Below are 16,490 nucleotides of genomic sequence, written 5' to 3' on the forward strand. Positions count from 1 at the left end.
TCCTGCTCACTCTGTTCTAGCAACGATTGTGACAATATGGGTTTAAAAGATAATAAAAATAAGACATGAAACAATGTGTAAGAAAACTGGGCAACCAAACCAATGTTCCTGGGGAAAACTCTTTCGGAGGCAGAAAGAAGTCTTATTTTAACTCCAGTGAAATGTAGGCCAAAGAGGCTTAGAATCTACATTCCAAGACAAATTAGAAAACTGCCAGGAGCCGGTCCATGTTTGCTGTTTCAAGGGACCTGGCATATATGGCATACGGTTCTTAATATGTTTGCTCACCTTCTTGGCACTATGTGTTTTAACCAAGGTCTCTGAGAAAGGTTGAATCCCCATGTAGGGATTTTCCCCTGAAGTTAGGGAGGGAATAAAACCCCTCAACTAAGTGCCAGGCGGGTAATTAATCACTTTAACTATGAACAATCATGCTTAAGCTGCATAATCTTTACTCCCTGGAATGGAGATAAGAAACGCCCTAACCTTTGAAATAGAGATTGATAGGATTGAATCAACTGGTATAAATAAAGATGTAACAAGACAGCAAGACACAGAACTTAGGAGACAGAACTTAGAAGAGAACCAAGAAGACAGAACCTACACAGAACCTACAGACAGAAGAACTTCGCTGGAGAGAACATGGCAAAAGATCCTGGACTGAACCTGACTACAGAAATTGGCAAGAGAACCTGACTAGAACCTGGTGACTGAACCTGGCTGGAGAACCTGGACAGAACCTGGCCGGAGAACCTAGCGAGGAAACATGGCCACAGAACCTGGCTGGAGATCCGAAGCAGAACCTCTCTGGAGATCGAGACCAGAACTTGGCTGGAGATCCTGGCTAGGCTGCTGATCAACTGAACGCTGTCTCCGTGTCATTCCTTCTTCGCCGACTCCGTCCACACCTTTGGGGACCCCTGGACCTGCTGGGGTTGGACCCCGGCAGAAAACCTTACTAAGGATTTTGAATTTACTGGAGTATGGAGCATGGTGTCATAATAATAAATTAGTATAGAGGATACAGTCACTGGGGAAAGGATCTCACATTAGCTAAGCACCTATTCTGTGACAGAGAATTAAGAGTTTTATATTAATTATCTCATTTATTACAGAACCACACCACTGTGGCAGGTAACAATAGAAACTAATCAATCTAAATCAGGGGTGGGCAAACTTTTTGACTCGAGGGCCACAATGGGTTCTTAAACTGGACCGGAGGGCCGGAACAAAAGCATGGATGGAGTGTTTGTGTGAACTAATATAAATTCAAAGTAAACATCATTACATAAAAGGGTACGGTCTTTTTTTTTTTTTTTAGTTTTATTCATTTCAAACGGGCCAGATCCGGCCCACAGGCCGTAGTTTGCCCACGGCTGATCTAAATGCTCAGTACAGTATGACATACTCCCCTTGAAAATGAAAGAAAAAGTTCCCTGATATTTTTAGAAACAGGTTTTCTCAGTTCTGGTTGAACATTAGAATCACTATGGCAAGTTGGGGGCGGGGAGGACTGAGCATTACCCTACACCAAAATATTAGGGGTTATAGCTGGATATTTCTATTTTCTAACAGCTTCCCAAAAGGTTGAAAAACCACCATTTTAAACTTTCTGCCTTTTAATAATTATGTAGGCCTAAAGATGCCTTCTAAATTATAAAACTGAAAAGATTCAATACAGAAAAAAATGCACAATGTAATTTAACACCTATATTTTCAACAACTTTCTCAGGCTGCAATCATTCTAGAATGTTTACGGCTTGATGGAAACTGATCTTAGTCCCTCAACATTTAGAGGCAAAAACAGATGCACAGAGATGAAATGAGTTGCCTAAGATCACATAACCAGTTAGTGGGAGAGCGGCATGAGCCCAGGGATTTTAGTAATCAGAAGTATTTCAATCATGCCCATCTGTTTATGAAACCTGAGGAGCCCACTTCAGCACAGATCCATTTCAATAGGAATCAGGATTCCTCACCACTAGATCATACCAGTTTTGTGTAAGAAGGTAAATTTTTTTTTAAATATATATTTTATTGATTTTCTACAGAGAGGAAGGGAGAGGGATAGAGAGCCAGAAACATCGATGAGAGAGAAGCATCGATCAGCTGCCTCCTGCACATTCCCCACTGGGGATGTGCCCGCAACCAAGGCACATGCCCTTGACCGGAATCGAACCTGGGACCTTTCAATCCGCAGGCCGACGCTCTATCCACTGAGCCAAACCAGTCAGGGCAGAAGGTAAATTTTTTAAGTCTTTTCTTCATTGATTAGTCAACACAAATTTGAAACAGCCAGCAATAACAACAAAATGTCAAGTGAGAAAGATGGAGGTTTTTACTTAAAAGTCTGGAAGATGAGTGCTTCTTCCCCACTGGTGGTGAACCGCTCCCTGTAGAACTCCCCGTGGGCTGTGAGGTCACTCAGAGACAGGCTCCCGATGCTGCCCTGCAAGGCCAGGTCTCCTTCTAGGGATGTGAGATTAGAACACGTTACGTACCCTGTTTTGTCTCACACCTTCAACATGTGTGAAACAAAAACTGACACACACATGCCTCAGACTTCCCACCATTTAATCAAACTACATGGCAAAAGCAAATTTTTGCATCCCAACACACCCAGAAAAAATGTTTTATGCAACTTTTCAAGTAGTCTCAGTGCAAAAGTCCGCAGGGGACTGAAATGACACAGCAACAACACACTTGAACATTTGCAACAGGAAAGAAATAAAACTAAATGTGTACACAATTTAAAGAGAAAAGCATTTACAACTACAGATAGGGAGCATGATCCATTCTGAGAGTAGACTCCTAATTAGAATTAGTGAAATATCCTCAGTTCTATTCATTGTACTATAGATAAAAAAAATGAAAAAGGAAGTATTAGATATGTGTCAGGTATTCAAGCAACCTTAAGTGGATTTTGGTATGATTTAATAAAAAAATAAATAAAAACAGCATTAATGAGATAGACACTAAAGACTCTGACACTGCAGCAGGGAGGCCCCTGGAAGGTGGGCAGAAAGAAGGTTGCTGAAACTTGGGCATCTGAGCAGTGAATCTCTACTGAGTCATTCTCAACAGGGGGTGAATAGTAAAAAGAAATATGCTGAACTGTTGCTTCTGTAAAATTTTATCATCATAATTAGCAATATAAAACTAGAGGCCCAGCGTGTGAAATAGAGCGTGGTAGCCCACCGCTGCTCGCAGCCCCGCCCACCTACCTGCTGCTGCGTGCCATGTTCACTGCCCCACCCGCCCGCCACCCACCTTGCTGTGATCGGAGCCTGTGGGCCGTGGGGGAGGGACCTCAGGGTGACTGGTCGTGTGATCAGCCTGGTCATCATGGACACTGGCTTTTTATATATACAGATGACCAGTTCAGCTCCCAATGAGTCAAAAGCACATACTAATTTTTTATTCTTAATTTCCTCAAAGAAATACCCAAGCTTCTCCAATTTCAAAGAACTATCTCTGCTAGGCATCTTTTAGACACTGATTTGTACCAGGCAAAAACACCTCAACTTCAGTTCATTCCTCCCCCAAAAGACATTCTTGTTTTTAACTACAGGGTCAACATTTGAGCTTTGTAGTCGTCCATATTTCATTACCTAGTCCTTAAGGAAGGAATAGTTTTTTATTCACTTTAGAGATCCCTACTATTTAAAATTTGATGTAGCTGATCACAGTTTTTCTATAAGAATTGCAACTTACAGAGTCCCACTGGAAAGAATGCCAAGGCCCTCACCGGGTGGTGCAGTTGGTTGGAGTGTCATCCCGTACACCAAAAGGTTTCAGCCCTGATCATAGGGGGCAACCAATAGATGTTTCTCACATCAATGTTTCCTCTCTCTCTCTCTCTCTCTCTCTCTCTCTCTCTCTAATATCAGTAAAAACATATCCTCAGGTGAGGGTTTAAAAAAAAAAAAGAATGCCAGGTTTGCTACAATATCCTCCTGCCTGAAATCATACCTCCTGTTGGTAACTCCCCCTCTTTACTGCAATAGATCGAATGAACATACGCCCTAGTTTCCCAGAAACAGCCTGTTACACACCAGGTGTAATTAGCGAATAATCGTTGCCCAGATGTAATCATTAATAATGCCTCCTTTCACTCTCAAAAATGTCCCAGTTTAGACAAAAAAATTATATAATCACCAGACAGAGTTTGTTAAAACCACAGACACCAGGGCCCCATCCCAACCCACTGAATCAGATTCTTGAGATGGGGGTGGGAGTGGGGTAACTGTGCCAGACACCTGCATTTTTAACAAGATGAGCAGATGATTCTCATCCATAAGGAAGCATCTGAGAATCAATGTCATAAACCATGGCCAGGCCTATAAGCGCAATCAAGCCATTGATTCCACACCTTACTCAGCATGTGAGGACAATTAGATTTGTGAGCAAGATGTTCAAATTCTTACCAGATTTTGCAAGTTTGATTTTTCCCCACTTACCAATCATTTCCAGGTGTGCCACTAATTTGGACACATTTGCTTTAGCAAGCTCACTGGTGGTCTTATTCAGCACGAGAGAGAGTGAATGAACCTAAGCACACAGAAGACAAAAGTTAGACAAATGTTACTAGGAGGGGGGGAGGGCGGGGAAGGGTGTCCTTTAACAGAACAACAGAACAAAGTCAAGGAAGAAGCAGAAAGGTAAAACTTCAAATTGATGCCAATTTCATTTCAGCTTTCTTCAGCCAGTCAAACCATTATCTAAGGACTAAGGAGAGAGCTGATAAGATAGGAACTCAAAGGGGCAATCTACAACCCAGGCTCTGCAGTGTCTTCTCTATGGCTGCTTGTCTATGCTGTCTCCACCTGAACCCTCTATCTTAGCACAAACTGGAGCATCGCTAAAAGAGAGACAACCAGATGTCTTATACTTCCTGGCGTAAAGTAATAGGATGCACTCAGCACCACCTAAAAAATGTTTTTACCAAAAACTCAAACCTGAATCTGATCAAGTCTCTAGAACTAACTTCCATTTCTAAAATTAGAAGATAAAAGAATCAAATGGCAAATCCAAGATGTGGGACACCCTACAGCACACTAACCCAGTTTCTACAAGTCAACTACATGGGGGAATAAAGAAGAAGGAAAACTGGCTTACTGAACAGATTTCAGAGACATGACAGCAACTGTAACATGTGAACCTTATTTGAATCTCCATTCAAAAGATTCAAATGTCCTTTTAATTCTCCTCATTTTGTAGATGAGTAAACTATGGCTCAGAAAAGCAAAGTATTCCACTGAATTGTAGACCTCAAAGGAAAGACATGAAGCTTCTTAAATCATTCATTCCTCTACAATGCACAAGTAAATGAGCATTTTTGAGAAAATAAGGGAATACATAGTACCAAGAAATTCTTGCTAAGGTAGTTAGATGTAACAATACATTGTAGTTATATTTTAAAAGTCTGTATTTTTCAGGAATGAAGACTGAAGTTTGTAGAGATGAAGTGATACCTAGAATCTGCTTTAAATAATTCAGCAAAGAGAAAAAAAGGAGAAAAGTAAATGTGATGATTCCCACAGGTTTTGGTACATGGGCATTCATTATACTACTAGAGGCCAGTTGCACAAAATTCATGTATGGGTAGGGTCCCCAGGTCTGGGCAGCAATCAGGGCCAATAGGGGCCTTCTGGCTGCTGGCCAGGGCCTCCCCTCATTCCGCGCTGCCCCCTGGTGGTCAGCGCATGTCATAGCAAGCAATCGAATTCCCGGTCTCCCAGTCAAACTCCCCAGGGGACACTTTGCATATTAGCCTTTTATATATATATAGACTAGAGACCTGCTGCACAAAGAGATTCGTGCAATAGGCCTTCCTTTCCCCTGGCTGCTGGCACCAGTTTTCCTCTGGCACCTGGCACCCAGGCCTTCGCTCTAGCAGGGCTCCAGCTGGAGCCAGCCCCGCAGCCGTGAGACTTTCGCTGCTCCACCAGCCTCAGGGCTGTCAGGCTTCGCTCCACCGCTTGGAGCAGCCGTGGGCAAACTACGGTCCACGGGCCGGATCCAGCCCGTTTGAAATGAATAAAACTAAAAAAAAAAAAAGACCGTACCCTTTTATGTAATGATGTTTACTTTGAATTTATATTAGTTCACACAAACACTCCATCCATGCTTTTGTTCCGGCCCTCCAGTCCAGTTTAAGAACCCATTGTGGCCCTCGAGTCAAAAAGTTTGCCCACCCCTGGCTTGGAGTCTACGTGTGCAAATTAACCGCCATCTTTGTTAGGTTAATTTGCATACTCTCCCAATTGGCTGGTAAGCGTATCGAAGGTACGGTCAATTTACATGTTTGTCTATTATTAGGTAAGAAGATTCTCTCTGTTTGTGATATATTTGAAAATCTTTACATTAAAAATTTTTTTAAAGCTCTTATTCTAAAAAAGTCTATTTTTGAGGGGCAGTTATAGTCCTGTTGTCTTATGAAACCAGCTACATCTGTTACCTTACTTAGATGAGGGAAGATGAGAAAACTGAGGCTCAGAGGAACTAATTCCACTGAATTATACAAACCAAAGAAAGTTTTTTAAACCGTTTACTCTCCCTGCCTCCAGATGGGATTTACACTCAAACCTTTTCTAAGCCATTGTCTACCCTTTTGTAACAGATATATATAGCTCCCCTGCCAATGGATCTATTTTCTAGAGTAAATGCACGATGATCGCATTTCAATAAACAAACTAAAATTCATTCTTAGAACTTCAAGGAGTGAAAGGGAGCTGATACCTTGAGATCCAGCTTGGTGTTAACTGGATCCTGAAGTTCAGGCTCTGGCAGAGCATTTGCTTCTGACTTCACGTTTTGTAGAATATCCTCAGGCGTAGGTACCTTCATTGCATGGTTGTCTGCAGTGGAACCAATTCCAAAAAAATCCAGTATCACAACCCAAGTTTGCAGTGTGATGAGCACATCCAAGCAGTTAAAATCAACATCAATGCTCCGGTTAATTCGGTTGTAAATGGAAGAGAATTCTGGGTGTTTCTTATCCACTAAGAATATATTGATGTGGACCAAGGAATCATCAAATTTACTCTTTCCAGCAAGTGTCTTGGGCTCATCTACTGTTGGAGAAGGAGGTGGGGTCAAGGGACAGTCCTGGTCTTGGACTTCCTTTGGCTTCTTCTTGGATGCCGAGGTAGGTCTCTGATACAGCTGAAAGACATTAGGAGCTTCTTCCATGTGGGAAGGCAGAGAGCGAGGCATGTCAGGATACTCCACATTGGATATCGAAGGGCAAGACTGAGAAAGATATTCTTTCTGTGCTAAACTTGACGGCTTAGGGGCTCCCCGAGACACCATCAGGTTCTTATGTTTAGAATCTGGATTTTTCTCCAATAAGTCTTCCATCAGCAGAGAACGCAGGGCAATCTGAATGGATAAGGTCTGAGGATGGTCTTTATTGAATTCCACCTCAAAATCCTGAAACTTCAAGCTCACAAGCCCCTGGGCCCCCAAGGTCAGATCACCACTTAGCTGAACTTGAAGCTCTGATATACAAAAGTTGGCTTGAATCTGGGTAAAAGATCTGACCTCCTTCACAGACGAGGACTTCTGAGAAGAGTTAGAAAGGCTGGAGTGGCTGAATAATCCATTCTCCTTCCTTTCAAGGGAAGGTTCTCCACAGGTACTGAGGGAAGGCAGAGGAGAGTTAGGGCAAGGTGAGGAGGCCGCACTGACTGGAAACTTATTCAGGTCTTCACTATACACGAGATTGTCCAGTGTTTGTAAAACCTGCTCATACACGTGCTTTGCTAACACCACCTGTATGCAAAGAGAAAAAAATCAGTTATTCTGTTACCATCATTAATTGCACTCAGCTGCACTGCCCAAAAATTACCCAAGTTGCCTTTTATGGGTTTCCAAAGAGGTTATATGGCAAGAACTTTCTCTTTGTTTCTTTTCTGTCCTTACCTCTCTCTGACCCTGTCTATTCAAAGGCCTCCCCCAGTACCTCATGGAATAACCTATACATAATAAATGTTCAATAAGTGCAACTGGTTGTAGGCCTGAATCACTCTTCCTAACCACACAAGAACAACTGCAGAAACTGAAGGGAATGCTGCTACAAGTCCAACGTGGTGGTACCACAGGGCTGAGAAACAAGATCCATGTTTCTAAAACCACTGATCATCACCAAGCAGCATAACCACCTGTGTTTACAGCTAAACAAATAGAGAGTGCTCTTTAATGGTAATAGTAATGATCTATTGCTACCTATGTTTCTTTTCTCCCTTATTTTGTTTTTAATTACAATTTCTCATTTAAAATACTTTCAAGCAATTTTATTTACTTAAGAGCAATTTTTAACAGAGGAATTCCAAACAGATATAAAAATGATAGAATTAGAAAGTTATCATTTTGTAATCCCTAATTAAATAATTTATCCCATCACGGTTCATCCATGTAGAATAAGCTCTTCTATGAATGAATGAATGAGAATTTTGCAATGAAGTGATCCGGTTCCTGCCACCAGAACACAATCACCTATCTTAGCATCACTGAGGGACAACCAAACATTACATGTCTCCTGACACAATGCACTATGAAGTCCACAGCACTACCTCTGAAGTGTCTGGCCTAAACAAAACAAAACAACAAAAAATGAACCTGAATCCAGTTAAATCTGTAGAGTTAAGTTACAGTTTACAGGAAATGTGGGGGGACAAGTTAAGTAACACACCAAACAAAGAGCTAATCCAGAATGTGGGACATTCTACAGGGCAACTGGCCTGGTTTTCACAACAAAAATAATAGCCTGGGGGGAAAAATGAGAGGGAACCTAAATTAATAGAGACCCACAAATGCAACGTGCAGACCTTATCTGGACCCTGATTTGAACAAGCCTAAAGTGAAAAGACATTTTTGAAAAATAGATTAAAATTTAATGATGCTAAGAAATCCTCATTTATTTCACCAGACATGATAACATTATTGTAGGTGTGTCAAAAATGTATGTAGTCTGTAGAGATACATTCCAAAAATATAGATAAAAATGGCATGAGGTCTGGGATTTGCCTTAAAATATGAGTGATGGGTGCATAAGGTTCATTAGACATTCTACTTTTGTGTATGTTTAAAGTTTTTCATAATAAGATACTTTAAATTACTTAAAATTATTTTTAAAATCATTTGTAATAAAGAATATAAAAAACTATAGTAAAGCAATAATAACTACAAGAATAAGTCAATATAATTCAATAGAATTAACATTATGTACTAGATTTAAGATGAAAATGCAGAGAAAAGCTTTGGGGACAGTTCTATCACCCAAAGACTTATATTCAAGAACCACTGATATGAATAAGTACACACCTTCTGTTAGCACTCCTGACAGACTGATGACCAATTACTGCCCAAGCCTAGGATCCACTGTCCTAAGATCCTGCCTGTCCTTGCTGTTTTATAATGTTATGCTCTTTTCTCTCATCCCTATGAAAGCAGGAAAAATTACACTTTTAAAGGAAAAGGGATGACAAATGTATGTACACACGCACACGTAAGTAATCCCCATCCAGGCCCATTTCATTTCAAAGCGGGCAAGACTAAGTCTAATTCTCCCCTGAAAGGATCTGTCAACAGCTTAGATATCATCAGATTATTTTATAGGCTGGGCCACGTATGCCAGAGTGAGAGTAGAATTATGTCCTCCTGGGAAAGAGACACTGCCTTTTTAAGCAATAATTTTCCTCATTTCTGAATGGCAATGGAATTCAGGATCTGCCCTCTTCCTCTATAAAACACAGCCCTCCTCCACAAGAAGACGGCTGATAAGACTGATTCCCCAGGATAAAAGGACACACTAAAAGGACTCCATGTTGACTAGAACAAAGTTATCAATACTGATATGCATGGATATCTCCTTGAATTTATAGATTTTCCTTCCAATAGTTTATATATAGTATGAAAATATATATATATATTCTAAATATAAAACAGGTGACTGTAACTGTCTGGACATGAAAATTAACAAGGTATTTACCTGAACTGGATTGACAAACTTCCCTTCGATCTTCATGATGCTAGAAGTTCCCAGGTCATCTGGACTAAGGGAGAAAGTCAGTTCAGATTCTCTCTCTATAGGGATCTTCTCCAGTTTAAACTGAATGGTGGTGTTGTTCAAGATGTGAAAGGCTGGCATAAGAGAGAGGAAATGACAGTCTGAAAACACTATTACATACTGCGTTATCGCTGATTAAGAGCAGGATATAGGAAATAGAGCAGGAGGTCCGTGATTGAATACAAACTTTGATGACTATCCCAAGATCAAAACTCAGAGCAAGCCGAGGCACAAGATCAATTTATACACAAAAAGAAACAATATTTTCATGACATGCTCCATTTGGTGGCTTCAAAATAAGATGTGGTGAACATGAATCCAGGCCAGGGTTTACAATAAGCTTCTCGTAGCCCCAAGCTGGCATTTTTCAAACCAACTTGCTCATCCTTACCCAGCTTCCAGACACAGATGGATTCCTCTTAAAGGGCCCAAGTCAGAATCGGGACAATACAAGGTTCTAAATGAACAGCTTTTATACCAAGCAGAGAAAGCAATCGTTGGGTAAGCATGTAAATAATCAGTGAATTAACATCTGAGGAGCACACAGGAATAATTCCTCAAAGGCATTATTTCTTCACCAATGAATAAAGCCATGCTCCAGGGCTTACCTGATTTCCGAGGATGCCAAGATCAACAGATTGAACCGTTTGGTTTTAGCATATCAGATTGGGCATATTATTCCTAGAACCCCTGAACCAACCCATTACAAAAGATGACCGGACACTTTTAAAAAGAGGACGTAACATCCACAGGCTAAATTTCAGATTCTTATTATGTCAATCCCTCTAGCTACCTTGGACTACGATATTTAACCAGGAAATACCTACAGCTTAGAAATTTAAAAAGCAGATGTATTTGACCAAATTAAACAGTACTTTTCACGGAATCCACTCCTGAAACATCCCTATATATAAGTACTCACCCAATTTCAAAGGGGGCCACTTTAAAAAATTATTATTTCACCAAATATGGCATTGGATGGAAAAGCTGAAAACATATCAACCTAATATGAAGCATCCTATTAAAATTCCAGTGTGATTTCTTAAATAGTAACTGGGGATAATTTAAAAAAAAAAAAAAAGGTTTTTGTTGTTGCTTTAAGCAAAGTATACATGAGCTGGGTTTGGAATCTATAATAATAAACGCATAATATGCTAATTAGACCGGATGACCATCCAGAGGAAGATGGAGCTGCGAGGGAAGCCCAGGTCCCAGGTGCCAGAGAGAAGCTGGTGCAGGCAGCCAGGAGAAGGAAGGCCTATTCTTGCACGAATTTCCTCTAACCTTTAAATAAAATGAGATATGATTAATACTCCTCACCTTGACCTCTATGCAAAGATTCAAAGAAATCATGTCGGGTGAAATGGGCTTCCTCCTGGCTGTTGGTACTGGCAGACCCAGAGGGAGGGTAAGACGTCCGGCTTACATCAGACCCAGGACCCTCTCTGCCTGCCAAGTGGGTGCAATTCAAAGAGTACAATTTGATGTCTTTGATTTCCACCTGCAGACGGTCGCTTCTGGATTCATCATCTCCTGCCACAAAATTTTGGATGAATATCTGTCCCAAGTGTCCTACCAACAACTCCGGGCTCCCGGGCTTCCGAGGGACAGAAACAACTGGCGATTCAATGTTTATGTTCAAGATTAGCTTTACAGTGTCGGCATGAGAGGCAGCTGGGCTAAACCCATAGATCTCATTGTCTTCCAAGCTAAAGGATTCCCGCGTCTTCCTTGGAGTTTCGAAGAGTGACACCATCTCACTGTACTCGGCTGTCTTGGTAGCGAGCACGGTGGTGACTTTGGTGGCTGCGCTTTTCAGCATACTTCGAAAATTCTCCTCCAGTTCATCCATGGACAATGTCAACTCCTTCAAAAATTTAGCAGAGTGGTTATAATGCAGGGAAGCCATCTTGAGGTTGAGAAAACATTCCTGCTTCGATTTCTCCACAAATGTGAAACTCAACGCTTCATGGAGGGTTGCCTCTTCCATTCTGACAAATACAGATTCAAAGTAACTGATATCGCTGACGATATTTTCATAGCCCATGGAATTCCCAATACTGACAACATATTGGTTCTTAATATTATCTTGTGTCAAATCCATAAGCTGCAAACAACCGAGAGAACCATTCATGTCAAACGTGCTCCCCATTGAGACGTTGACTTTGGTGCCACCTATACTAGCAGTCGCAATTTTTCTGCCATATTTCTCTCCATTCGCCATTCCCACTGTCCGGAGGAGCAGTAAGTTAAGTCGGTGGATCTCCACTGCAACTTCGGTGTTTTGTTCATATGTAGCTTGGTAAGTTTCTTCTTCCCTAAAGCTTCTTTCAAAGTCAGTCATTAAAGGTTGGGGACTCAAATCATCCTTTTCCTTGGGAAAGGATTTTTGAAGAAAACCAATCAGCTCCACAATTGTCTCTGGATTTAGAATAATATCCAAATTATTTACCTGCAATGAAATCACCTGGAGAGTGCTATCCAAATTCATTGATGGGCACTCTGAACTCACAAACTGATACTCCAATTTAATGAGGGACTCCTGTTCTTTGGTGAGAACTCTGTCAAGTGAGACACTAGCCGCTGACGGGTCGCTCACAGTGACATTAGTAAAGGGGGCCACATTGGATCCAGAGACAGGAGACTGGGACCTGCTAGCCCGGAGGCTTCCTGTTGGGATATCAAAGCTCAAGTTCTTGTGTGACGCCATCAAAAGGTCAAAATCTGCACCATATGTCTGCATGGTGTCCACCAGGAGCAAACCATGAACAGTTAGGGAGACTTCGGCATCGTAAGGCCTCTTCACAAAGTGAGCGTTGGTCCCAAACACCTTGAGCACGGAAATGTACTGGCCATTGCTCTCCACACCAAGCTGCATACAGTTCACTTTAAACTCGGCCAGGAGGAGCTGTGACTCCACCAGAACCTCCCGGGTGTGCTGCTCCAACATCACGATGCTCTGGGTTAAATTCATTACAGAGTCTTGCAAAGTTCCCCGCTGACCCTCTTGGGGGAAAATCTTCTCTTTGATCTGAGAGTCAGAAGTCTTCATTTCTGGCATGGTGAGGAGAGCAAAGCAATTCTTTAGGGCGGATATTTTATCTTCATTGATGTGGATCTTTAAGTCAGGCAGGTTACCTGAGAGCACGGCTCCGGGGTACTTGGGATCTGAAGTATAAATCAATCGGCGTTCTAACTGTAGGTGAACATTGAATTTCTCGACCACGTGGGTTGGCCCCACATCAATATCCTGGACATGCTTCCAATTGTCCTTCACTCGTCCCACCATGATCTGGAGGTCCAGAAAGGACAGGGAGTACCTCTCATACATCTTTGTGCTCAACAGATGTGCCTGGAGCTGCTCTTCGCTGATAGAAAATGGAGGTGTTTTCTCCTCATTGCTGCTGCTCGTCTCGGGGGGTGGGGTGTTAGGAGGTGTGGCAAGAGGGGTCATATACTCGTCATCACTAAACTGATTCTCTTCAGAGGCTGACTCATCCACACTCTTCCTCTCCGAGTCATCTGCAAGTAAAAAAGAGAGGATTCAAAGTCTATGTCTGCTCTTGCCTTCTTTCCTTTAAGGTAATGATCAAGAGAAGTAGAGAATCAACCAACCCCAATTTAATAAAAATAAATGGACAAAAACTTGAAGCTGATATTCTGTATTTACCATTTTTCTCAGTGTGAACTTACCTATTATTTGGAAATCAAAACGCAAAGAGAAAGTATATAAACATGAGAAAACATAGAGACCTGCTGTATACATAGGGACACATATCAGGGTGCACAAACCAGCAAGCTGCTACCCCAAACTGCGTCCCCACCATGAGCTGCACTGCCCTGAGCTGCTATCTCCAACCCTTTTTACATCGCTCTCCACAAGTCTTTGCTTTTTCCTGTTTTTGTCTGTGTGCTCATTTTGTTCCCCCCGCTAGAATGTTCCAAAAGAACAGAGGCTTCATCTGTCTTACTCAACACAGTCTCCCCAGCACCTAGATCAGGGCTGCGCAATCAGTGATTTCTCAGTATTTCATGTTCTAGCCCCAGTGTTCACACTCTCTTGTACAGCCGAGCAGAGCTGAGACAACTACAAAAACACACCACTGGGGCTCTGGCCAGTTACTCAGTGGTTAGAGCGTTGGCCAGAGGAACAAAGGGTCAGGGGTTTGATTCCCAGTCAAGGGCACATATCTCAGTGCAGGTTCCTCAGCCCTGATGGGAGTGCATGCAGGAGGCAACCAATCGATGTGTCTCTCTCACGTCAATGTTTCTCTCTCTCTTTCCCCCTCCTACCTCCCTTCAACTCTCTCCAGAAATCAATGGAAAAAATGTCCTTGGGTGAGGATTTAAAAAGAAAAAAACCACTGGGTTTGCTCACTTAATTTCCTTAACACATTGTTTGCGGGTAGTTTTTATCGCACGCTAACAGGTGGCGCGGGCCATTTTTGCTAATTTTTTGCGCAAATGGCAACGTTCAGTAAAATTACGATAACTTTAGTTTTACATATTTTTTTTCAATGAAACTTTTTGTGATTTACTATAAAATGTATACTGAATTATTTTTCTTAGAATCACACTGAATGCGTGGCAAGGCAGAGAATTGTGTGAAGGGATGACTCTACGCAGTTGAATAGATTACCGTTATACCTGGAAGTACATACATAATTCACCATTGTATGTGTTAGAGACTGCCGGGGTCCAACCCCAGCAGGTCCAGGGGTTCCCAAAGGCGTAGATGGAGTCGGCGAAGAAGGAATGACACGGAGACAGCGTTCAGTTGATCAGCAGCCTAGCCAGGATCTCCAGCCAAGTTCTGGTCTCGATCTCCAGAGAGGGTCTGCTTCGGATCTCCAGCGAGGTTCTGTAGCCATGTTCCCTCGCTAGGTTCTCCAGCCAGGTTCTGTCCAGGCTCTCCAGTCAGGTTCAGTGTCCAGGTTCCAGTCAGGTTCTCCTGCCAATCTCTGTAGTCAGGTTCAGTCCAGGATCCCTTGCCATGTTCTCCCGCTAGGCTCTGTCTCTAGGCTCCGAAGCCAGTCCCGGTCCAGGATCCTCTGGCATGCTCTCACCAGCGAAGTTCTTCTGTCTCTAGGCTCCGTGTAGGTTCTGTCTTCTGAATTCTGTCTCCTGAGTTCTGAGTGTTTCTGTCTTGTTACAACTGTATTTATACCAGTTGATTTAATCCTATCAATCTCTATTACAAAGGTTAGGGCGTTTCTTATCTCCATTCCAGGGAGAAAAGATTATGTAGTTTAAGCATGATTGTTCGTAGTTAAAGGGATTAATTACCTGCCTGGCACTTAGTTGAGGGGTTTTATTCCCTCCCTAACTTCAGGGGAAAATCCCTACCTGGGGATTCAACCTTTCTCGGAGAGGTGACTTTGGTTAAAACACAGCGCCAAGAAGGTGAGCAAACATATTAAGAACCGTATGCCATATATGCCAGGTCCCTTGAAACAGCAAGGATGGACCGGCTCCCGGCAAATTCCCCCTTTTTTATTTTTTAAAAGCAAGCATTAAAAAGAAAAACCTGAAACGCTCTCTTGTATCCATTTTAAGAGTAGGATTGGCGCTTTCTGCTATTACCTGAGTCCTGATCTATCACCCCAGGGAGAGCTTGCCAATCCTGCACTTTCCCGGGGTGGAAAGGCTGCAGTGGGGTTAAGGATAAGGCTCCTTGGGCCTACCTTCTCCCATGCCTCTACATTTACCTTTCCGGCACCTTTCCTTCCTCAGAAAAGCATGGACGTATTTCTTGTATAAAATGTTCCATCTGACTGGGAGTAACCTTAACTCCTCTGCTAGCAAGCATATGTGTTAAAAGATCAATACGGAGTCTTTTTTCTTTAGACTCAGTATGGCACATCTTCTTAATCTAAAGATCAATACAGAGTCTTCTTTCTTTAGACTCAGTATGGCACATCTTCTCAATCTAAGAATCAATACAGAGTCTTCTTTCTTTGAACTCAGAATGGCACATCTTCTCAATCTAAGTTCTGTACTATCCACCTTCTTACCCTACTTATCCTCTATAGGGGGGTCTGTAACACCCTGGTGGAGTCCTATCCGTCCCGAGTGTGGGGGTTCTCAATGGGGGGGGGGGCTTACCTAAGGGAATCCTGTTCCAGGGGTTCCCAAAGGTGTGGACGGATTCGGCGAAGACTATCCACCCTCTTCCTATGGTGGAGTCTGATCCGTCCCGAGTGTGGGGGTTCTCAATGGGGGAGGGGGGCTTACCTAGGGGAATCCTGTTCCAGGGGTTCCCAAAGGTGTGGACGGAGTCGGCGAAGACTATCCACCTTCTTCCTACGGTGGAGTCCGATCCGTCCCGAGTGCGGGGCGCTTACCTAGGGGTCCCTGTTCGGGCGCCATATGCCGGGGTCCTGCCCCAGCGGGTCCAGGGGTTCCCCAAAGGTGTGGA

The 16,490-nt window shown here is 42.6% G+C and overlaps 1 protein-coding gene across 9 annotated transcripts in view; it reads right to left on the reverse strand.

Moving 5' to 3' along the window:
• VPS13D (vacuolar protein sorting 13 homolog D) overlaps positions 1 to 16,490 on the reverse strand; it is a 226,893-nt gene that overhangs the window by 175,644 nt on the left and 34,759 nt on the right. For all 9 annotated transcript variants that reach the window (XM_059691217.1, XM_059691216.1, XM_059691215.1 and 6 more), the window contains 5 exons: positions 11,393 to 13,594; positions 9,995 to 10,146; positions 6,742 to 7,776; positions 4,461 to 4,551; positions 2,343 to 2,469 (listed from right to left, as the gene is read on the reverse strand). In XM_059691217.1, coding sequence (XP_059547200.1) covers positions 2,343 to 2,469; positions 4,461 to 4,551; positions 6,742 to 7,776; positions 9,995 to 10,146; positions 11,393 to 13,594 — 3,607 coding nt within the window. The remainder of the gene's footprint in view (positions 1 to 2,342; positions 2,470 to 4,460; positions 4,552 to 6,741; positions 7,777 to 9,994; positions 10,147 to 11,392; positions 13,595 to 16,490) is intronic.

This window comes from Myotis daubentonii, chromosome 3 (assembly GCF_963259705.1).
Source record: "Myotis daubentonii chromosome 3, mMyoDau2.1, whole genome shotgun sequence".
NCBI lineage: Eukaryota > Metazoa > Chordata > Mammalia > Chiroptera > Vespertilionidae > Myotis > Myotis daubentonii.